The sequence below is a fragment of the Scylla paramamosain genome, chromosome 43 (assembly GCF_035594125.1).
Source record: "Scylla paramamosain isolate STU-SP2022 chromosome 43, ASM3559412v1, whole genome shotgun sequence".
NCBI lineage: Eukaryota > Metazoa > Arthropoda > Malacostraca > Decapoda > Portunidae > Scylla > Scylla paramamosain.
In genome coordinates this window covers 6,663,013-6,687,183 of record NC_087193.1, presented here as the reverse complement: position 1 = coordinate 6,687,183, position 24,171 = coordinate 6,663,013, and the positions used below count along the sequence as shown (strand labels likewise).

The window sequence follows — 24,171 nt, the reverse complement described above, 5'->3', positions numbered from 1 at the left end:
CCCCTGTGACCCCTGGGACTCTTAGCAACCAGTACCCTGCAGGAGGCGCTGACGAAGTGTACCAGATCAATACTCCTGAAGGGATAGACGTGGGGGTCACCAATGACGTCCACTCCCACCCCGAGCAGAATAGGGGACGTCCTACCTTTCAAATAGGGAATAGGATTAATAGGACTTCGTATGTTAGTGAAGGAAGCTTATATCCTGGTGGGGAAGGCGCTTATCCTGCTGAGGGAGGCTCCTATTCTGCTGGGGGAGGCTCCTATTCTGCTGGGGGAGGCTCCTATTCTGCTGGGGGAGGCTCCGAAGGCTCCTATTCTGCTGGGGTAGGTTACGTAGGTGAAGGGCAGCAGGGGAGCAGCCAAGTGAGCCAGGTGGTGGGTGCGGGGCAGGGTGTACAGACAGGAAGCAACGCAGGCTGTGGGATGCGGTGCCTTTGGAATGACCTAATGAGATACCTTGATCATTACAGCTCCACTAAGGACAAGGAGGCTTCGCTAAGGGCGCCGCTAACCCAGACACACCCACACCACCGCCCACACCGTCCACCACAACAGCAGGGGAAGGCACACAGACATCTGACTAACACCCCAACGCCCCTCGCTACTAATATTAACAGGAGGCAGCCCACACTCCGTCAGCGCCCACACCCACACCCTCCCAGGAAGACCGCGGTGGTAAGGGACAAGAGTAAGCCAAACACCCCGCCCCTCCTGCGTCCCGGGCCCTCCCTACTCCTCCCGCCCCGTCAGTTCCTTTAGCCGCAGCGAGAGGTTGGGACACCAGGGTTGAGATTAGGTAGGTTTTGTTGTTATTGTTGTTTTTGTTTTGTTTGTTGACTCATGATTGTAATGCTCTCTCTCTCTCTCTCTCTCTCTCTCTCTCTCTCTCTCTCTCTCTCTCTCTCTCTCTCTCTCTCATGTTGTATTTATTTGTCTTATTTAAAATTTCTTTGTTTCTTTGTTTTATTTTATTTCAGTTTTATTCAGTTTTTCTGTTTTTTTCTGTTTTTTCTCACTTTCTTTCGTTTTTATCATTTTTTTTCTTATTCATTCCATTTACTTTGTAAATATATCTTTATTTTCTTTATTTATTTTGTTTTTGGTTGTTTTCGTTTCATTGTGAGTCGAAAAACAAAAGACATGCTTCACTAAAAAAATCTAACCTTATTGTAAATAATTTGGGTATGGAAACTGTACAAAGGCATGTTATTATTATTATTATTATTATTATTATTATTATTATTATTATTATTATTATTATTATTATTATTATTATTATTGCTTGTTACCACGGGGCTTGTGGGTAATCATAAGTTTCGTCCCCCACACAACAACATGCTCTCCCCGGATGTCTTTTTATATTGTTGAATTCCACAAAAGTTATAACAAAGAGGAACAGATCGCTTATAATGGAATTGGAGCTTACTTGGAGTGTTGACTTTAGGGAATTTATAGTCTAAGTGTTGTGTTTTATACAGAAATGTTTGAAATTATGGTGTTCAATATTATTTTCGTAAACGGAAAGACATATATTATTTATACTGTTTTTTAAGGAAAGGAAATTAGTAAATATTGAGATTAAAGCAAATTTCCTTTATATTTTTAGGAAAGAGAAACGTGATTTTTTTTTATTTCACATTATATTAAAATAAAACAGAAAGATAAGAGGGAAACAAAGAAAAAACAGGAAAGAGTAAAGAGAATGTTATTAATAATAGAACGAATAGATTAATAATTGTTGTTGTTACTGATATTACTTTGTTTGTTGATATGTTTGTTATTTTGTTTGTGTGGCTTGTTTACACTTTGTTATTGTTGTTGTTACTGTTGTTACTTAGCTTATTGAACTGTTTGTTGGCTGTAGCATTGTTTGTAGCACTGACACACCAACAACAACAACAACACACACACACACACACACACACACACACACACACACACACACACACACACACACACACACACACACACACACACACACAGCATGGCAGGTCCGTGTATGCATGAAATATTTAAGTTTCCCATTTAAACACCTCTTCTCCTCCTCCTCCTCCTCCTCCTCCTCCTCCTCCTCCTCCTCCTCCTCCTCCTCCTGGCGGTGGGTGGGGAGGAGCCATCTCTTTTACTATTCTGTTTCTCTCACTGTATATTAGAAACCCCTCAAACACCCCAGTAAAAACCAATAGAAATACTGTTGTTTGCTCTCTCTCTCTCTCTCTCTCTCTCTCTCTCTCTCTCTCTCTCTCTCTCTCTCTCTCTCTCTCTCTCTCTCTCTCTCTCTCTGGATAACATGCTAGTTTTCATAAGAAGTAACTGAAAACACAAATATCTCTTCCTATGCTCCTCCTCCTCCTCCTCCTCCTCCTCCTCCTCCTCCTCCTCCTCCAGGTGTACAGAGGGGTTCTCGGCCTAATGAGATGACAGGTACATTGGCTGGCCCGTGTGTTACCTGTTCATTGTGTACAAAAATAAAATATACGCTTTTAATCTTCTCCAGGTGAGCCTCTTTCATTGACCTACTTGTGTTCGTGTGTAGGTGTGGTAGTAGAAGTAGTAGTAGTAGTAGTAGTAGTAGTAGTAGTAGTAGTAGTAGTAGTAGTAGGCAATAGACACCTGCCGAAACGATAATTACTCCCAGTGAGGTCTAAAGCACTGTTCAGGGGGTACTGTGAACTTATCATTAAACCCAGCTGTGATCTCACTGAACGTTTCCCTTTGTGTCTCGCAACACAAGGGGGCAGTCACAGCCTGCCCTCTAAAGACAACTCTCTTCCTCCACACAAAACTACAAGCACCTAATAACACACACACCTTTCACTCCTTCCTTCTTCTATTCCCTCCATCCTCATTCTTCTCTTCTATCTTCATCTCCCTACCCCCCGCATTTCATCTCATCATTTACATCTCTATACTCATTTCCTCCTTCACTCTCTCCCTCCTGCCGGCGCTGCGTCAGGAGAAAGAATACCCCCTCGTGGTCAGCTGGCTTGTCCTGAAGGAGGCCCCGACGATGGAGTGTCCTTATGGTTACGTCCTCCTGGCAATGGGGGCGAAGGGCGGCTCTCAGATCCTCCTCCCCCAGGGGCACGGAAGGGTATGTCAGGCCCCCCAGCAGGTATTTTGTGTTTTTTAGAGCCCCCTGCAGGAGTTAGAGCTTGTTTGTTATTGAGCAGGTGTGCTTTGTAGGAGTGAGATTGTCGGGTCTCTCTCTCTCTCTCTCTCTCTCTCTCTCTCTCTCTCTCTCTCTCTCTCTCTCTCTCTCTCTCTCTCTCTCTCTCTCTCTCTCTCTCGGTAATACTTATTGTAGGGGCAAAATTAATGACTCCGTTTTCTATGAAGGTATTAAAGGAGCGACATTACTGCTGTTGCTGCTACTACTACTACTACTACTACTACTGCTACTACTACTACTACTACTATTACTACAAACACGACTTACGGCCATAATGAGCACTCCTCCGGGTCGTAGCAGGGACACGAGACGACCCACCATCAAGTAGTAGTCGTCCTTGCTTGATGCCACGAATTCCAGACACAGGGTCGTCATTACCACGTCGTAGGAGGCCCTGTAGTAGAAGTAGTAGTAGTAGTACTAGTAGTAGTAGTAGTGGGGTAGTGATAGTAGTGTTGGTGGTGGTTGTGGGAGTGGGATGATAGTAGTAGTAGTAGTAATAGTAATTCTGTCTAGGTTATGTTAGGTTAAGTTAGGTTAGGTTTGGTTAAGTTAGTTCGTTACGCGTCTGAGGAAAAAAAATTACCATATGGAAATTAAAAAAAAAAAAAAAACATCCTACTCTTCTCGTCCCTTGACCTCGTAACCTTTCATGCCCTTCCTGCACCGTGACCTCTCTTGACCTGAACTAACCTGTGGGCGGGAGAGATGAGTGGGTCGTCCATTGTAAGGTCACACGGAATGACCTCTGCGAAGCGTGACCTCAGCTGACTCTCGATGTCCTTCACACTCCTGGAGCAACACTCGAGAACTGAGGAACTTCAGCGAAAATTTATGCACCATATTCTAAAACTCCTGCGCCGCATCTCCACTACATTCAAAAGTCTCTGGTTGAAGTCACACAGGTTCTAAAGTTGCTTATATTGTTTTAGCGACAGATTAACAAGATTTTTATATCATTGACAGGAGGAACACTCTTGAGGACCCGGCTGATCATCTCCATGGCCTTTGAAAATAGTGGTGGTCAGAGAGCGAAATGTTTCAGAATACTGTATAGTCTGTAAAGTGATGTTACCTGTTCTAGGTGTATATTGGTGGTACTTGTTAATGAGCATACCTGTGAGGGCTGAGGGAAGCCAGGTAGTTGAAAAAGACTGACCAATCCAGAGCTTCGTCCTTCCCTTCCATCCAGGCCTGCATCTCGCATCTGGAAGAACAAGCAAACAAGGGTACATACACATACCATTCACACTCTCAGCCCCTTCGGCCTCTGGTGGAAAAGGACAGTCTCGCGGACCACCGTACACCCCATGAGCTTAGGCACAGCACAGCTGACCACTTACATCCACAGCAAGGCCCCACAGCATGTACTGGTTTATGCCTGTCCTTTCTTGATAATAGTAGGTAACAATGATGACAATTATAATGATAAAAATTATAATAAAATGATGGTGGCTGTAGTGGTGATGATGGAAGGTTAGGTAAGGGAACCACCCACCTGTTTTGAGGCAGAAACTCGCTCATGGTGACGGAGGAGGCGAAGGCGGAGGCGCAGGCGGTGTACACAGGCACAGGACCACAGCCCACCTCGAGCAGGCGTCTCCGGGCGGCGCTGCGGCGGGCTAGGCGAGGCTCTGAGGAAAATGAACAGCATTTGAAAGGATAGTGAGAAAATGAGTTGTGGTCATCTACTTTTCCTTGTGAGGGAAGGTGTAAATGGTTGGAAGTTGTGAGATGTGGTGTGTGCTTAGCGTGGGTAGAGAAGCCTGGGGTGTTAGGATTGTCAAGAGCTGTCTGTTACCCTTTCCTGTGTCTAACCCGCCAAGAAGCCTAGCGTGCCCTCACCGGCGTGGAAGGCGTGGTGGTAACACTGCAGGAAGAAGGCCAGGTCCTGGTCCACAGAGGCGTAGTAGGTATCGTGGTATGCTTGTGGGTCGAAGTGCCTCAAATACTGACCACGCGCTGCCTCGTCTTGCATCGCAGAGCCCTCGCCACTCATCCCGTGCTCCCTGCCTCCGTGTGTCTCCTTCACCAGCACCCCGTTATATAGGTTCACATCTCTCCTCCCTCACCACCACCACCTATTAGATATCGCCATTCTCCTTATCTTTATAGCCTCACCATTACGCTATCACCACCACCACCGCCACCATCACCACCAGCCGTGCATCATGAAAAGTTGTATTGTCAAACGTTTTGGCAGCCTGACTTCCTCAGGCTCCAAAGGAAGTTATTTAGGATTTTTGAATGGTTGCATGATTCTATCCCTTTCATTTCTGCTTGGCACATTTTTCATACCTCACTGACCGCTCTGGGACATTTCTTCTCGTTATACACTCATCTACAAACATTATATAGGCTTATTTGTTTCCACTCCTTCCCTCCGCTCTCTCCATCCTCTGTCTCTTCACTCATCCACTTTCATCTCTCTACCCCTCCATATCCTCTCACCCTCACTCATCTTCACTTCTTCCTTTCTTCTGTTCCCTCCATTCTCGTTCTCTTTCTCACCACCAATATTCTCCTTTCCTCTCCATCTTTCTTCTACATTTTCTCTCACCTTCATTTTCCCTTCCGTTTACTCTCTCTCTCTCTCTCTCTCTCTCTCTCTCTCTCTCTCTCTCTCTCTCTCTCTCTCTCTCTCTCTCTCTCTCTCTCTCTAGCCAGTGTGTGTGTGTGTGTGTGTGTGTGTGTGTGTGTGTGTGTGTGTGTGTGATCGCTGCACACATAAAGCTTCCGTGATCTCCACTATAGCCGCGCCTCAGCATTGACTAGTGCCTCCCCGGTTCAGTGCCGAGGCGTGCGTGTGTGAGAAAGGGTGTGTACAGTGCTATGGTAGGGAGGTGTGCTGGGTGGGGTCTACATTACGAGTGCTTTGTAAGTGGAAAAAAAAATAATAATAATAATAAATAATTAAATAAATAAATCTTCTAATGACCAACTTTTAATCGTCTGAACACATTTTTATCTGGTTTTGATCTGAATCTGTACTTTGACATTATTTGTTCTTGCATAAGACTATCTTGAAGTCAAGTTTTCATGTGTATTTTAGGATGCACAATGAGACAGATTAAAAATGATAATGAATAAAGGAATAAAATACCCTCGAAAATCTTAATAACATCCACTTAAGTTTATCATATGTGAAGAATTTAATTGACCTATCATTAGAATCATGAAAGAAACTTGAATCTCGAATCTCTTCCACCACTACCTATTAAAAGCAGTAAAATAAGATGCCGGAACATTTGAGAGTGCTGCCCCATTGTCTAAAGTTTGATTTGATGTCAAGTGCAATGAGAAGTATCTGATAACTGTGTGGTTTGAAATATCCTGCTTCAAACTTCGGTTTCATTTCCTGTCTGTATAATCGGGTTTTTCTGACGGAGATATTTGATAGTCTTAATTTTGTTTGCGAAGAAATGCAACAAGAACTGTGAAGTTATGTGGAGATAATTTCACCATTATTATTATTATTATTATTATTATTATTATTATTATTATTATTATTATTAATATTATTATTATTATTATTGTTGTTGTTATTGTTGTTGTTGTTGTTGTTGTGGTGGTGGTGGTGGTGTTGATGGTTCTGTTGATGATTATTATTTTTACTACTACTACTACTACTACTACTACTACTACTACTACTGCTACTACTACTACTACTATCATTGGTAATAGTAGTCAGAAATAGTAGAAGTAGTAGTAGTAGTAGTAGGAGGAGGAGGAGGAGGAGTGGTAGTAGTGGAAGCAGAAGCATTTCAGGAGTTGCTTTGTGTAAGATCAAATACAGTTTCGCATTTCCCATTTCTTTCATTCTTGTTCTAAAATCATTGTTGCCATTATCACTGTCGCACCATACGATACACCAATAATTTACCAACACGACTTAAAGTTTGTTCGTATACCACACAGATAAGCTTTTGATTGGTTGAGGGGCATAAGCTTATGTCGGAGTGTGGCTTCCTTTGCACACTCAGCGCGTCAGCAGCCTTCATGGGACAGCAGCATTCAGTAGTCAACATCTTGCCGGCTTCAGTCACCGCTTCAGCGTCACGTTCTGCTATTGTCTCTGCGCTGCCTCCTGATATTTAATGCCAAAAAAGCACCTCGAGGCCTGACGATGAATATGAAGGTATGTAGTGATCTGTCTTCATACTGGTTTCAAGGACGTCGTCTCTCTCTCTCTCTCTCTCTCTCTCTCTCTCTCTCTCTCTCTCTCTCTCTCTCTCTGGCCTAGATAGTCTTTTTTTCCCAGTTCATTGGCTTCTATTTAGACTCTTAATGGTGTTATTATAATGCTGATGTGTATCATTCGTCTACGGTCATCTGCTGGTCACCCAACCAACTGTTCCCCTACGGAAAGACCTCGTACTTACCTATCTTTTAGGTAGGATTGAGACTGATGGGTGTGTGTGTGTGTGTGTGTGTGTGTGTGTGTGTGTGTGTGTGTGTCCTTAGTACCGTTCCTTAATTTGAAGCACGCAGTCACTCTCACTTTATTAGTTTCACATGTGCGTGTCTCAAACATCAGGAGAAAATAACACATTGAAACATGTGTGCGTAACTCAGCTGCGGAGGGGGTGAGGGCAGACGCATTTGATAAGAATACACGTTTCTACAGTCAAGTGTAATAAAAAATAAATAAATAAATAAATAAAAAAGAAAGAAAGAAAGAAGAGAAAAATTTCCGTTGCTGCTGTGATGCTGTTAATCAAAGCATCTGACGAGGACCCTAGTGTTGCCATAGTGTTTTTTTTTTTTTTTCCGCGTGGCTTTTCCGTAGTGGATACAGCGGGAAAATGATAGACATGCAGTTTTGCGATGTGCGATTCAAAGCGATCACGTCCTGGCGCCGACTGTTTGGGAACTTTCGGTTGTAAGTCAAAAGGGTTACTTAGTCATATAACTTGAGATTCAGTTTATGTAAAAATTCTCTCTCCCTCCCTCTCTCTCTCTCTCTCTCTCTCTCTCTCTCTCTCTCTCTCTCTCTCTCTCTCTAACGCAGTAGCTTACATAACAAGCCTAATATGATCGTAGTATAATGTGTTAAGGAGCATTCATTCCTCCGTCAAGGTAACAGGTGGAGCAAAGGGGTCTTTTGGAAGAGGACGTGGCACTGAAATCCTCTATCTCCCCGACCAACGCAACATTCATCTCAGGGCCACACTCTGAAACACTATTGCGCCGCACCTCTACTACTTTCAAAAGGTTCTAAGTTGAATTTACACGGGTTTTTAAGGGTGTTTTTTTCATGGATTTAGTGACAGACTAACAACATTTCTATATTATTAACAGGAGGAGCAATCATGAGAATCCGGCTAATCATCTCTGTGGCCTTTGAAAGTAGTCGTGGTGAGAGAGCAAAGCTTTCCTGAATACTGGCCTAAGTAATAAAGTTTTGATTATCGCAGCCCAAGTACAGTTGGCTCACGATGATAGGTCATTGGCTATCATATAAGACCACGAGAGCAGATTTAGATATATTCGCATACCCAAAAATAACATAGGAATACTTATAGAACGAATTTGAGCCTATCAAAACTTTAATACTGATGCTTTTTTGTTTCTAGAGTGACGTTTGTGTGTGTTTATATGCTGTAACTGTGGTGTCTATTGTTTACTTGATGGCCACAGCGGGTGATAAGCAATGGTGCTGGGATGCCTGACGTAGAGGGCGAGGGGGGCACTCCAGCTGGTGAGCGTGACGCGGGGCCTCCACCCAGCTCTCACCAGTACCAGGGAGAGGAGACACTTGCACCAGGAAGCTTGGACACGGAGGAGGAGGAGGAGGAGGAGGGGAAGAGTGTGGGTGTAGAGGCTACTGTGCCTTCCCCGCCCACCACCACCACCACCTCACAGCTGTTCTCCGCCAAGATCATGCTGGCCTGTAAACTGTCCCTGCTCTTCCTGGCGCTGGTTATCGTGGTGCAAAGCAGGTGAGGGCGTGGCAGTAGTGGGTACTGCTGGGAGGCGTGGCGGGCTGGGTGTTAGTTGCAGGGGTGGTGGTTGTAAATAGTAAAGATGAATCTTACCAGTACCAACTGCTGATTTATTCTATTGCTGCCTCTTTCTAGGACAGGCAAGCTTGATGGCCTGGTGGGATGGTGAGGTTTTAGGGCGGGAAGGCCTAAATAGACCAAATTCTTGAAGCCTTAAAAGTTTAAGGAAAAAAGTCAACAAACAAGGAATATCCAGCCGCCCATAACATCCTCAACGCTATCCTAACCTTTTGGGCTCACCATCCTTGCTAATTAGGGGGTGTTTCCAGCTACGCTAACCTAACTTGTAACACAATACATCCAATATGTTCCACCTGGACACCCCCTTAAGGACATTAACCTAACCTAACTAACCGGGGCCTATGCTCCCTCTGAACCCCCACCTATAAGGACACTAACCTAACCTAACAGGCTTGAGATGCTTCTTTAGTTTACTTTAATTTGTTTCTAGGTTGTACATTTTCTTTGATAGGTAACAAGTACTGAACAGAATTGCTTCAGTGTCTTTTGTTTTTCCACTTCCCTGGTTTAGTGATCTTGTACAAGTGATCACTCAGTTGTCAGTAATATGCTACTCACCTCACCCCTGGAGGAAGGCTTCACTTGCTGGCCAAGTGGGGTTTCTCTGACCTTATGTGCTGTGACATCACTTTTATATTTGACTTAGAGTAGTACGCAGGCAAGCTCATCTCCATAAAGGAGATCATATCTTAGTATTGTTTCATTGCACACCCATTTACTTATCAGCAACATAAACTTGGTTCCTGTGTCTCGGTGTTTACTTGACTCAATCATTAAAAGAGAGAAGTGAGATGATTTCCATCACATATTTCTGCTCTTGATTTGCTGATTCATTGTTGCAGAAGACAAGTCCCCACAGACTGGTCACTGCAGTGTATAGTTAGTCATTAGGAGAGTTGTGTATCATACCTATACTAGGAAATTTGGTACTTGTATTTCCTGGTGTATGAGAGACTTTTCCTGGAAAAAAAAAATTAAAGTTTGTCATATAGGTATTTAATATATTTATGATAAAGCATTTAAGATATACATATTTAAAACAAAGGTACATCACACAGAAAGGTGTGTCATATGTGCCAAAAAATGTATTATGTATATATTGCATTTGTTGACAAAGTTGCATCTCGCACCACTCAGGGTGACTGCCATAACACAGCCCTCTAAACAATACAAGAAAATAAATAAATGAATAAATCTTACCATAAAACAATGATCATATTGTAAAGTATGTAGTCCCTCAACTCACAGAACACCCAATATATTGGGCACAAAATAGTGGCTTGCCTGGAGGGTAATGTGTACTGCATTATTGCACCTATTCTGGCATTGACTAATTCTTTTTGGTCTTTCCCTCTAGTTCGTGGGCAATATCATCCAAAGGGTAAGGGAGTACCATAGTTTCCTTGTCTTGTAGAGGTGTCTTTAGCTGTAGAACCTCAAGGGGTTGGCTGAATCCCTGAGGAATGCTTGCACAAACCTAGCAACTAAACTGTAAAAGATAGTCTTATGAAGAAATGAGTTTGTGCTTTGGTTTACTATGTTGCTGTGTTCTTGTCTTAATATCTACTTTGCTCCTTATATTTCATGCATTTCTTTATTTCAAATGAGTTTTCCATTGTTATTGCCAGTTTTCTCATCTTGCTTCCTGTTATGTGTTTGGTGCAGTGCTACATTTTGTTGTTGCCTGTTTTCCGTTATATAGTACATAGCTTGTTTTCACTTTTCCTTCCCAATCTTTTTTTGTTCAGTTACCCATCCGGTAGAACATGTACATCACAATAACAAAATCAGGTTGTCAGTGTAGTGGCAAGACAGTCAAGGCTAACCAACATCCAATAGGAGCTTGATGGTCCTTTGCAGCTCAATTGGTAGCAAGTAGTTTCTGTATAATGTATGTTGGGTTTGTATTTCTGGTCACTCCTCTTGGATACCTTTTGAATTTAATGCCTTAATGTTTCAAAAGCTGTCATTATAATGTAACTAAGATTTCGTGGACAATTGTGGTAAACATGAGTTATCTTTCCCAGCAGAGGACCACTGATACGCAAAACATCGTCCCCACAACCATTCTTCCCACAACACTCCTTGGTGACCGACTTTTACACTGGGGATGTGGAGGGACTCACTGAGCGGCTGCTAGCAGCAGACCTCTCACTGGTGGTGTACTATGCACCATGGGACCGTGCCTCACAGACGCTGCGCTGGGAGGTGGAGCGTGCAGCACAGTACCACCATGAGCAGGTAAGTTAGGAGGCAGCAGGGACCATGTTCACATTTCAGATATTGGAAAGAGGAAATTGTAAAGTACATGTGTGAAAGGTTTTAGTAGAGGCCAAGTATCTGAACAGGTAAGAAGGGAATGTCTGGATAGGGAAAGATGAAGAGGAGAACCTTCTGCATTGGTTACCTCATGGGGAACACTCACAGGCTGAGTGAGGTGTCAGAGAGATAGAAGTGTAAACTATTTTCATTGTTAAACTTTCAGGACTAAAATGGTGTGTGTGAATGGCCGATGTATTTTCTATGGTTTGTTTATTTTTGTTTTGTCTTGTATTGAATGATCTGGTGAGTAAAGTTGTTTCTTTTAGATCTACTTTGCTGCAATCAACTGCTGGCAGCCAGGCTCAGAGTGCAAGTCCAGGTATAAGATCCGCAAGTTTCCAGCAATAGTTTTACATGTTCGCACTTCCTCTGGAATGGAAACCAAGGCGCTGGCATATGGTGGACTCCCAGAAGCTGCCCATCTCATACGTTTCCTCTCTCGCTGCTTGCGCCCACTGACCCACATTGCCGCCCATGCTGATCTTCCCAGGCTACAGATTGACCACAGTGTAAGTGGAACTTTTTTATGTGGCAGTTGTATGAGTATTTTCATTCCTGTCATCAGGCCAGGAAGCAGAAAATGGTGGAAGATGACCAAGTAGCACCACTGAATTTAAACATGATGTAAAAAAGATTTTATATTCTTACACTTGTACTACAGTGCTTCCTTTGTAGTGGAGGAGAAAGAGGAGAAAACATCACAGTACTTAAGAAAGTGTTGACCTTACAGGCTGTGGTGCTTGGCTACTTCGACTTCACCTCCACCCTGGTGCCTCGAGGCTTCACATCATACTACCTGGCAGCACTGCGGTGGCTGCAGCATGAACCAGCTGGTGCTGTGGCCTGGGGTGTGGTGACCAATCCTCAGGTGGCACAAGCCTTTACCCTCAATGCCTCTCAGTCCATCCACCTGGTGCTCTGGAACACTACATTGGTGAGGTGACTTATTTTCTTTACAGGTACATTGTGTTTCTTGTGAGTTATTATTTTATTTTCATATCTTCAAGTCCCCAAGATACACGCCAGTTCCTCACTTCCTTTTCATTGTCAGGCATTCAGCGATGCAGGTTCATCAGACAGTGAAGGCATCAGCAACTGGGTAGCCAAGCGTCTAGATGAGACGGCCTCGTGGCTTCACTTCTCAGGCGACAAGAGTCAGGTGATGAGCAGAGCAACACAGGAAGGCCCCACCTTGCTGCTCTTCTCTCCTGACAACCCCTACCGCACCACCAATGATCCTTTCACCCTGGTGAGTGGAGGACTGGCTGGGGAGGTATACATGAAATGAATGGCGTCTAACAAATATTGTTGAACGGAATGGATGAGAAGTATGACAAATATGCTTGAAGGGCTGAGCATGTACTGACAATACTGTGATGATAATGGTGACACCCAATTCTCTTGGCAGCTGAGAGAACTTTCCCTGGAGTACTTCAACTGCAACCAGTCCAGTAGAGTGTCTACACTGGCCCGCTACCTTGGGACGTCACGGTCCAGGGGCCGCACACTTCAGAGGAAGGTGGAGAAGGCCTGCCACTCCTACCTGGTAGAGCACCTGCATATGTTGCATCTCTCACAGCAACACCACACTTCTGAAGGTATGTCACTGTTTTATCTCATTTTTATTGTGTATCTTTATCCCCAAATGAGTACAGCCTATAAGTATTTGGATCATAGTGGTGGGGAGAATTGAGAGCTTTCAAAGAACTGATGTGGTCATCATAGTAATGAAGAGGAAGTGTCCCTATAATCACATGGCATTACCCAAAATCATGATGGTATCATGTTACAGCTGAAAGGTGCTGTCATGGCTGGGAGACAGGAGGGGAGTGTACTCCTGCATCAGAGGGAGGCACTGTCATCCAGGAGTGTGCCAATCCTAACCTTCAGTGAGTTATCTTCATATTCTTTGATTACAAAACTCAGAAAAGCTTAATATTTTTGTATTCTTGTGGTCAAGAAATAGGGAGGAATATGAGGTAGTGTACCTTAACCAGCTGTACATGACTGACTGCTGTGTGACTTTGTTGTACCTTTGCATTTAAGAGTTTTATTTTTATTTGTATGTAATGTATTGAGAAACTGCTATGTGAAGGAAGTGTTAGTAGATTGGAAAGAATTAAACAAAGAGGGAGGGAATATTTTGATAGGGAGGTGGAAGCTCTGCCTGAACTACCTCCTTAGGAGACACTAGTAAATAAAAGTGAGGCATAAGAGAGGGAATGCTTTGAGAAGTATGTAAGATCCCAGGGACAGATCTTATTCTGTGTACAGTCCATATTTATGAAAGTTTGAGTTGTCTTTTTAATGGTCATACATTGAAGTAGGTATGTAAGTGTAAAAAATCTTTATTGTCTGGAGATATTTTTGTTTCTGTGTAACCACTGCCTTTAACATGAGAGAATGATAGCTATGCATAACTTTGTACCTCTTCCTCCTCTTCACAGAGTTCGGGCCAACTTGCTTCAGCACGTCAAGAGTCTGATGATGGTGCTGAGCGACTCCTGCCGTGAGATGGTCCTGCAGTACAGCCCCTGGAAGGATTCCTCACTGTGCTGCCATGAGGCCAACACCTCCTCCTCCTCCAGCACCCCCACAGTGCCACACATTTCCATGACCAAGACCCATGCAGGGGAGAAGGTGAGTCATTGCTTGAATGACTGTACTTAGTGTTGGTGTTGTTTAGTCCTGGTACGTTATACTGGCAGTTGTGTGAAAAAGTTTATAAGGGAAGGAAGTCTTTGTACTATTCATGGACAGAGAAAGCATTTGATGGGTTTGAAAGGAAAGTGCTATTGGATATTCTTAAACTATATGGTATTGAAGGCAGATTGCTGGAAGGAGTGAAGAATTTGTATGTAAATAACAGGGAATTTGTGAGTAGGCCCATCAAGAGGGGGGCTCAACTGGTGCATTGCTCCAGGGCCCCATGGAATCTTTGGGAGGCCCATTAGATCTCAGAGGAAGGGTCCCTTCTCTACCTTTACCTACTGGCTGCAGGGGTGGGATCCCTAAACTATTCCTGCATCAGCACATTTTAGTTCTCTTGGCAGCCCTGTGTGTGAGATTTGGTGATGATGTGAGAGAGAGAGAGAGAGAGAGAGAGAGAGAGAGAGAGAGAGAGAGAGAGAGAGAGTGAATGAATGTCCTCAAACATGTGGGGTGTGAAGTAGTGATGTATCACATATTAAATTTTAGAGGTCCACAGAGGTGCAGGCAATGCTGTACATGTATTTGTCATAAAATGCAGTTGTGGAGGTTAAAATACTAATATTTGCAGATGCAGTTGTGGATTATTTTTACTTTCATAGCCACAGCTGCAGATGCAAGTTATTTTACACGTCACAGTTCATTTATGCAGTACATTGAGACGAGTTTCAGCCACACTTAAACGTACGAGTACATTTAAGTGTGTTGCCAGGATGCGGGACGGGGACCCAACTCGTCATGCATCCCACCAGCCACTTTCCCCAGCCTCCACCCTTGGAAAGTGGCAGACTTGAACTGGTGATCATTATTAGCTTCTTGTTATGTCACAGGCTGCAGCATTTAATAATCAAACTTGAGAAGTGGCAAATTTTTCTTCAAGAAGAGTAGTTTCTCAGCTTTCTTCCCCTTGAAACAGTTCCTCTTTTCATCATGTGTGTTGCCAGCACCACTAAGTAGCCATTCAGTGGTAACACTGCTTGGGGGGCAACTCAGATATTGTTGGGCGAGTTTTCCTAATGCAGGGTATGTGGTGGTGTTTGTCTTCCACCACATCAATGGGTCTTCATTAGCCCCCAGCCTTTTCTCCTTGTGGTATTCATGAATCATGTCCATTGTGCTTGCCTCAGCCATCTCTGATTCTTCATCACTACTGGATGCCAAGATCATGGCCATTGCACCTTGTAAAGAAGTGCATATGCTTCTTGAAGTGTTTGCCTTGGGCTTATCATCTCTTTTTCTCTTTTTTGATGGATTTTCATCATCTCCCACATCAACACTTGCAATCTCATCACAAAGACAAGCTACTGTTTTTTGCACCTGCTTTGTTATGTGTGAAGATGAGAAAAATTTTGCTTTATACCGAGGGTCAAGGTATGTTGCCACTCTGTACGTGTTGTCCAGCTCTAGCCCGGCAAAGCTTTTCTCTGTTTCTACTTTCATTGTTGTTTTCATGTATTTGATTATTTCCACACCTGCCTGGTAATCTTGCCATTCATCATACGAGTCTAAGTCCGGTGGTTCAGATTTAACAAAGGTTGGCTGTAGGGCATTCTTGAGACATACCACAAGGGGTATGACGTCAGCCACAGTTGATGCAGAGTCACTCAGGTGTTTGGTAAATTCCTCATATGGCTCCAAGGCCTTTATACACTGTGACAGTGTAGCCCATTCAGCATTGCTAAACTGTGGGACTTGGGTTTTTTTTGCCACATACATACAAAAAGGCATCTTCATTTCCTCCATTCTTTTGAGCATGTGCAGTGTGCTGGTCCACCGTGTTGGTGAATCCTGCAGGAGTTTTAGGGCGGGTAACTGCAGCTGTTCCTGGATCAGCTTTATTTCATCCTGGGCCGTGGTTGACAGGAGGAAGTGTGTGGCAAGCCCCCTACACTTCTCAGTTATGTCACAAACTGCTTTCTGAGACTGAAAGCCTTCTGTGACAACTAACTGTACTTTTTGCACAGCACAATCCAGGTTATTCAAGCCTGAGAGATAAAGAGCATTCTTCATGTTTGCTCCTGCGTCACGCACTACACAGTGCACACTGTTGGGAGATATTTCCCATCTATCCAACATGTCATTGAATTTTCTGGAGATGTACTCGCCAGTGTGGCCTTCCTCTAATTGCTCTGTTCCCACAACAAAGTTTACTCTCTCGAAATCACGATTGAGGGCGTGAGCGGTGACACTCAGAAGTGAAACACCAGCCGAGGGATCAGACCACACATCTGTAGTGAAGGAGATGCTGCTCCCCTTAGTAGTTGTGATCTCATTGATTACGTCCTTAATCCGGGCACACACCGCATCATAAATGTCTGTGCAAACCATTGTGGAGTAGAAGTTCCGCTCTTTCAAATTGTAGTGTGGGACAGTCTTGGACATAAGCCTCATAAACCCCTCGTCTTCCACACGGCTGAATGGCAGGTCATCCATCACTAACATTTCAGATATGTATCTGTCCATCTCTTGGTTGTTGCACTGAGGGGGATCCCGCAGTGTCACAGTTGTAAAGCACTGCTCAACTCGCATCTCTCGGGCATTAAGGTTCACATTCTGTAAGGGAGTTTTTACAGAATTCTTTTTTAACGCATTCTTCTTTTCTTCTTCCAGCAGCTTAGCATATTGTTCTTTATGTATAGATCTTAAATGGTTTTTCAAATTAGTTGTTCCACGTCCTTTTCGTGAATAATTTTGCCGACACAAAAGACACTGAGCATTTTCACTGGACTCTTTTAAGAAAAACTCCCACACGGCACTACTCGTTCTGGAAGCCATGGTCGTGGCGGGTGCAGGCATGCACACGGGCAGGGGTTTGTGTCAAACGGGTGTGAGGACTGAGGACTGGAGAGAGGATGCGAGTTGCGAGTGGGGAAAAGGAAACGAGATATCAGTGGAGTGGGATGCCGGATAGTAAATTTTTAATAATGTACTGAAAATAACGTTTTAAACAAATTACGGCATCAGACCCATGAACAATTGTAATTTTCCCCTATCACATTTGAGTATTAAGAAAATATAATATTTAAATATCATAGATTTGAAACATGCACATTTACTCAATGACCGCTATCAAAGTAGGATCATGGCAACACCACCGCTGGCTGTCAGCAGGTAGAAGGTGTGCCCTGTCTGACACACAGCTTTAGAAAGGAGAGGAAAACAAACGAAAAACAAATAAATAAATAGAAAAGAGATATAACAAGAGAAGTGAAAAATGTATTATATATCTGAAGAATGTAGAAGCAGACGTAACTGAAGAGTAAATGTACATGTGGCAAGGAGTGGGGGAAGGAAAGCGGTGGATGGAAGAAGAAAAGGGAGTCTGGGACAGCAAAAGGGAATACTTATTCTTCATTACTGTTGAATCTCGCTAACTCGGACTAATAAGGGGAAAGGTTGGTCCGACATAGACGGATTTACGCCCTCCCCCCCCCCCCCCACCGCAAAAAATAAATAAATAAATAAGTAAAATAAAATATAGTCATGTTAAACTTATGTTACAGGACACAAAGAAATATATTATATGCAAATACACATGTTTTATACTGACAGTGGAGGAGGTAGATGGTTGTGTGTGTGTGTGTGTGTGTGTGTGTGCCGTGACCGTATAGTGGGACCCAGAACAATATTCATTTTGGGTCAGACAAGCCTTTTAGCCCCTCTGTGTGGCCTGGCTGGGGTGAAGAAGAGGGTTCAGGCTGGGGTGAAAAAGAAGAATACTTTTTCATTACCTACTTCCTCTTTCCTTAAAATTTTCTACTTCCTCCCCGTACTCTTATCTTCACACTTCCTTCACTTCCTTGCCTCACGTACTCCCCTTCCCCTTTACGAGCTCCCTTCTGCCTGCCTTCCTTCATAATACGTTCCTTCCTCTCCAATCATCTTTCGTCGTGTCCCAAACTTCTCTCCTTGTCACCTCCCCTCCCCTTATCTGTCGACTGTCATAGATAAAGAGATAAAGGGAGTGATTCTCTCTGTCTCTCTCTCTCTCTCTCTCTCTGTAACCTTCATACTCAGCCTCCCTCGCTGCCCTACACACAAACACGCACACACACCCTCCCTTTGACGCAGTGGCGGATATTGATACTGATCTTTTGTTATTTTTAAAACGTGGATCCGGATAGCAACGCGGACAGTATCTTCACTACGGATGCGGAGGCGGATATCCGATACGTCACTATTGTGCATAGACGCACGCATCTCGCCCGCTATCCTCTCCCCCCCCCCCCTTCCTCTCTGTGTGTGTGTGTGTGTGTGTGTGTTCCTTTCCTGTCATTTTTTTTTTTTTTTTTTTTTTTTTAATGTGTGTGTGTCATTGGCCGTAGTCACTAAGACTCTCCATCCAGTGTATTCACGCTTACCCTCATTCTCGTTCACTCAAGTAGTCTTAACATTCTCAATGACGTCCTATCCCTCCCCCACCTGTTCTCTCTCTCTCTCTCTCTCTCTCTCTCTCTCTCACACACACACACACACACACACACACACACCAGAGATATATCTGATGTCAAATTCATCCGCGAACCCGCGAATGCGGATGTGTATGCGACTGTCATATGTATTTATATTGTGGAAGCGGATGCGGCTATCCGTTTCTTTCAATTTGCGATGCGGACGTGGATGCGGATATCAAATTATGACATCCCCACTGATGCGGATGCCGATGTGTTCAAGATTTTGGCATAAAATCACAATGTAGCACCAATTACTGACATGGCAGCTGCTTTTGTTGCACAATGCTGCATTTTGTCATTGTAAAGTTTTATGACGAGTTGCAGTCACACCTATGTTAATGCACCAGGACTCTCTCTCTCTCTCTCTCTCTCTCTCTCTCTCTCTCTCTCTCTCTCTCTCTCTCTCTCTCTCTCTCTCTCTCTCTCTCTGAGTGGATTAGTGGATCAGGAATGGATGTACGAGTAGGTGGTTGTATGGCAGGGTGGATTAAGGTAGGTAGGTAGATGGATGGATTGATTGATTCGTGGATGGGTGAATTGTGTGGATAAACAGGTGGATGGGTCTGTAAATGGGGGAGTGAATGGGTAGATGAATGGATGGTTGGATGCGTGGATGGGTAGGGGAATTGGTGTGTGAATGGATATGTGACTGAGTGGATAGATGAGTGAGTAAATGGATGGGTAAGTCAATGAGTGTGTGTATGTATGGAGGGATATGTGGATATGTGGATGGATGAGTGGATAAGTGGATGGAAGGGTGAGTGGATGATTGCATATATAGAAGAATGGGTTGTAGGTAAATGTGTGGGTAAATGGGTGGATGGGCAGGTCATCGGGTGGGTAGGTGGATGAGAGGGTGAATGGTTGTGTGGATAGATAGGTAGGTAGTTGGGTGGATGGATGGATGAGTGAGTGGGTTGGTGGATGAGTAGATGGATGGTAAGTGGATGGTTGGATGAGTGGATGATTCAGTAGGAATCTGGTTGGATGGATGAGTGGGTAAGTGAATTGTGGGACGGTTGAGTGGATGGCTGCATGTGGTTGAATAAGTTGATAGATGGTTTGGTGAACATTATATCAGTATGTGTGGATCCACATGCTGCCTTCATGAAGCCTATAGTCCAGACGTCTGAGACATGTTGGGGACCAAGTGGTTTGGGTGCCAAGTGTCTCAAGCACCAAATATCCTGAGGCCTATTTGGACTCAGGCTTATCTGCCTTGAGGATCATCTGATCTGAGGCCTGTATGACCTGAGTACCATCCACCCCAGTAGAAAGTGACAAGTTCCCCAATAAACAGGTGAAGAATGTGCACGTGTGTTTATTACATGTTGCTCTTTACAAGTACTACATGTATTGGTTCAAATCAAGGTTGTTGATTTCAGACTAGAAAAGCTGGCCAACAAGATGACCACATAGAGAGACTGCAAGTCCTGGCAGGGGAAGATCAGTGTAAAAGACTGTTCCAGGGATCCCTGCTTGGCCCTGTGCCTTTCATCAGGGACCAAAATTCACCTCTGGACATAACAGGTATGTACTTAACAAGGGAAGAGTTTATAAGGCACTCATTGACAATGTAGGAATGAACAAAGTTAAAAGAAAAGAACTGAGATATGATCAAAGTTTCTCAGTGTATCAACTTTATTTATTGACATAATGAAGAGAGTGTTTTACCATCAAGCATTTGTAAAAATTAATGACTAATATAGTGAGGCACAGGCAATGGAAAGATGTTATGTGCTATATAGGTACCCAACAAGTGGATATCATCACATTGTCTTATAGGTCTCCAGTACATAGGTACTATATCACAAAACAAAACATTGGTCTTTGTGTGTGATGTGTGCATGTGGGCAGATTCCTTCATGACTCCACATGATTCCCTTCAGGCTTGGGATGCAGGACAAACAAGACTCTCTCCTTCCTGGCGGTGGATTCCCTGCACCACCAGGACATGGCCAACAGACTCGGGGTGAACCTCTCTTCCCGTGACCCGCCCAACACTGCTGCAGTCATTGTGGACGTGGAGAGAGAGGCACACTTCATCCTGGATGCCAGCCTGTCCAAGCACACTCTGGCAGCCTTCATCCTCAACTACACTCATGGACTTCTTGACAGGTGAGGTGGTGCTTCAGCTTAACTTTTCTGCTTGAGATATTGATCACTTTTGCAGCACTTATTTATTTCAATAGTGTGTTCTTTCAATTCTTCTCTTACATCAGTGCTGATGAGACAGTACAATTTTTATCAGGGAAATCATATTTTACTCCAAACTCACTTAAAACTTCAGTTAGAAATTATTCAAATCAAGTCAGTGTTTTGCTATGCTCCCTTCTTGCCATCCATTAAAAAATGTTTTCCTTTTATTGGTAAGGATTTATTTGGGAATCCTTTTATCTAGATGCACTTTTTTGCTGATTTACTATCACTGTTAAGATGTTATTGAAACATGACATGCATCTAGATGTGTTGTTACTGAGGCTTAGTAAGAACTCCCTGTTTGCTGTCCTTTTTGGGAGCTGAATTTAGCATATTCCTTATCTAGCATCTGTTTGTGATTCATTGTAACAATTGTAACCTTGAGCCAGGCTGTGACTCACATAACTATTCATGCAATATGTGTTGTGTGTAATGTGTGCTATTTCTCATGGGTGAAAGTTCAGATATTCTAACCAAATGGCAAGGATAAAGAATAAGGAAAGGCACAGATTTTAAAATGTTTGGAGGCAACATATCTTTTGTGCTGTAAAAACTGTTGCATTCTAGAACCTTGGTGAGTGGGAAAAAAGAAATGACACACTGTGATACTTCTCAAATGTGCATCCAGGAACTGACAGCAGAAAATTACTTCAAGGTCACTCAGCAGACTGGCAAGGTGAGTCACTATTTGTGTTCTCAGGGAATGCAGGAAGACCGAGATCAGCTTCCTAGCTCTACTTATCTTGTTACTTTGACTCATCAAGTCCAGTAGGTGCTGCTTGGGTGGATCAAAGTTTGTCAAGTTTTAAGGTGAGCCAAGGGCACATACTGGCAGTTGATTTTCACCCACTTGGTAACATGGAAAAAAAAAATGGGAGAGGGATCAGGTATCAGGGGCACTTGAGTGTGTGTGAATCATTCCCTTTCCTGGCTGAATGTGGCAAGTGATTTTAAGTTTGGGAATTTCACACTTAGAACAAAAAATAAGCAAGTGAAAAACCTGCCATTTTTAGGAAAGCTACTAATTGTATCTTAAGGAAAATCTGATGTGGTATGTAAATCCTATAGTCTTATAGAACAACTGAGATTTTCAAAGATAAACAGTGAAGAAACTATTAATGAACATTGGTAAGCTCCTTATCAGATTTCTGTGGACACAAAACACCATTACAAAGGAGAAGAATTGGTGCTTCTTGTGCTGTAAGTTATTATTGTAGGATCTGTATTAAAGGAAATATTCACACACCAAATCCCCATCATCTAGGGACTAACTCTAGCCTTTCTTTGTCAGTGTAAGAAATTAAAAACTGTGTATGTGTGTGTGTGTGTGCATGTGTGTTACAGACCGTGGTGGTGCTGCACTACAATAGTAACTGTGTGGCCTGCAGCAGCATAGGTCACACATTCCTGACAGTGGCCCACACAATGCACCACATACCTGATGTCACCTTTGCCCGGATCAATGCGGTGGGGAACACACTGCCATGGCACCTGCACTTCACCAGCCTACCTACCATCATTGTCCATCCTCCCTTCAGGTATAATGATCTCAAATTCTTTTAAATGAGCTGAAGAGGTACTTCAGAAACTACTTCCAGTGAAGTGAAATAAGAGCTAAAGATTCTAAGTATAATCAAAGTTATATTCACTGGAATACGTAAGAGAAACGTCACTCTGTTCTAATCTAATCCACTCTGGTGCCTGTTTCTTGGTGGCCTTGATTGAGGAATCTGTATATGCTCCAGTCTTTAGTTTCTACAGTTATGAATTCCACATTACATATCTGTCAACTAAACAGAAGGAAACTTGCACTTACCAACATATTCAAAAACACAAAGTGCATATGATTAGCAGGATGAACATTTACTTGTTTTCTCCTTCCATACACACGTAATGGTCTTGGTCATTACAGGAAGTCTGAGAGTCGAGTGTTCGATCTCACCCACCCCATAACTCCAGCCAGCGTGATATCCTTCATCATGGCCGACCTGGGGCCCAGACACCGCCTCACTCTAGCACTCCATGCCTGTGGGGAGCAGTGCCAGGAAGGAGTGCTACATGAGGCTGCCATTGCTTCTACCACACTCCAGCATAACATCACAGTCTCCACTTTGAGGCTTCAGCGAGTTCTCGAGAGACTAGTGAAGGCTGTCCCTTCCTCACAAGCAGCCACTGACTTGCACGAGCATGAGCAACGTCACTATGAGCGTCTGCGGCGTGCCAAGACCCGCCTCATGAAGGATATCAAGACGCAGAGGAAGAAGCTGGAGCACCTGAATCACATCCAGAAGCTGCTGTCCAGGCCACTCAATCAGGAGGCTCTGGATAGCATGCGGGTAGAATCATTTAATTACCTTATGGAAAAGCTCTCTGCGGATCCCTCCTCCTCCTCCTCCTCCTCCTCCTCCTCCTCCTCCTCCTCCTCCTCCTCCTCCTCCCAAGAACCTTCTAACTCTGATACAGCCCATGAAGAATTATAGGGGAGGGAGGCCTTAGGGTTACAAGTGCTGGAGCCTTTTCCTGTGATACACTTATTTATAGAGAAACTGTATAGGTGGGAATACACACTCATGCACTCATCCTAAAACACACACACACACACACACACACACACACACACACACACACACACACACACACACACACACACACACACACACACACACACACACACACGTGCCTCATGTATCATCCCCTCATCATGAAGTGTTTTGTTATGGAGACTTGCATCGTATCCTGAAGACTATGAGCTTTTATTGTGATGTATTAAATGTGGACTTGAATTACAATATCCTCAATTCCCTCACTCTGTCTACTTATTCATAGTATCTAGTTATTTATAAATATATTATTTGAACTTTGTTACAGGTTCTGAAATCTTATGAGAAGATTTATATTTCTGTGTTCTTTTATCAAAGGGAAAATTGAGGTGAAATGAAGACTATATTTTCAATCTCTAGACAAAAGAAGGGAATGTACTATGCTACTTTGTTGTGCCAAAATTTCTATACTGTCAGGGAAATGGTGAGTGATGCTACAGTGAATTGTTTGTGACACGTGATGGATAAAGGATATATATATATATATATATATATATATATATATATATATATATATATATATATATATATATATATATATATATATATACACACATGTATATAGAGAAATATATTTCTTTGGAATTCAGGTGCATTGTATAATCTTGAACGGTATGCATATATATATATATATATATATATATATATATATATATAAAAGAAACTGTTTAACCTTTAAAGGGAGAG

The 24,171-nt window shown here is 43.3% G+C and overlaps 2 protein-coding genes and 1 long non-coding RNA gene across 7 annotated transcripts in view; 2 read left to right on the top strand and 1 right to left on the bottom strand.

Annotated features, from left to right (window-relative positions):
- LOC135093607 (uncharacterized) overlaps positions 1-1,590 on the top strand; it is a 2,416-nt gene extending 826 nt beyond the window's left edge. Inside the window, exon 2 of the long non-coding RNA XR_010263432.1 lies at positions 473-1,590. This is a non-coding gene — a long non-coding RNA (uncharacterized LOC135093607). The remainder of the gene's footprint in view (positions 1-472) is intronic.
- On the bottom strand, positions 1,018-5,751 carry LOC135093603 (nicotinamide N-methyltransferase-like). 2 transcript variants are annotated; one of them, XM_063993007.1, is made up of 6 exons: positions 5,020-5,751; positions 4,673-4,808; positions 4,292-4,381; positions 3,868-3,993; positions 3,442-3,568; positions 1,018-3,141 (listed from the first exon to the last, which is right to left on the bottom strand). In XM_063993007.1, the coding sequence occupies exons 1-6, from the start codon at positions 5,171-5,173 to the stop codon at positions 2,875-2,877; spliced, it is 900 nt and encodes a 299-aa protein (XP_063849077.1). In that variant the 5' UTR covers positions 5,174-5,751; the 3' UTR covers positions 1,018-2,874. The 2 variants fall into 2 exon arrangements, with proteins under 2 accessions (XP_063849077.1, XP_063849078.1); XM_063993008.1 differs by having other exon boundaries at positions 3,868-3,966; positions 5,020-5,748.
- A 195-nt stretch (positions 5,752-5,946) lies between these two features.
- Positions 5,947-23,667, top strand: LOC135093597 (thioredoxin domain-containing protein 11-like). 4 transcript variants are annotated; one of them, XM_063992991.1, is made up of 16 exons: positions 5,947-6,051; positions 7,093-7,312; positions 8,815-9,116; positions 10,558-10,581; positions 11,231-11,441; positions 11,789-12,031; positions 12,253-12,456; positions 12,574-12,771; positions 12,931-13,120; positions 13,315-13,411; positions 13,970-14,162; positions 20,071-20,215; positions 20,575-20,803; positions 21,452-21,560; positions 22,229-22,422; positions 22,797-23,667. In XM_063992991.1, the coding sequence occupies exons 2-16, from the start codon at positions 7,301-7,303 to the stop codon at positions 23,362-23,364; spliced, it is 2,919 nt and encodes a 972-aa protein (XP_063849061.1). In that variant the 5' UTR covers positions 5,947-6,051; positions 7,093-7,300; the 3' UTR covers positions 23,365-23,667. The 4 variants fall into 4 exon arrangements, with proteins under 4 accessions (XP_063849061.1, XP_063849060.1, XP_063849063.1 ...); XM_063992990.1 differs by having other exon boundaries at positions 11,228-11,441; XM_063992993.1 differs by lacking the exon at positions 10,558-10,581 and having other exon boundaries at positions 5,948-6,051.
- Positions 23,668-24,171: the final 504 nt, after the last annotated feature.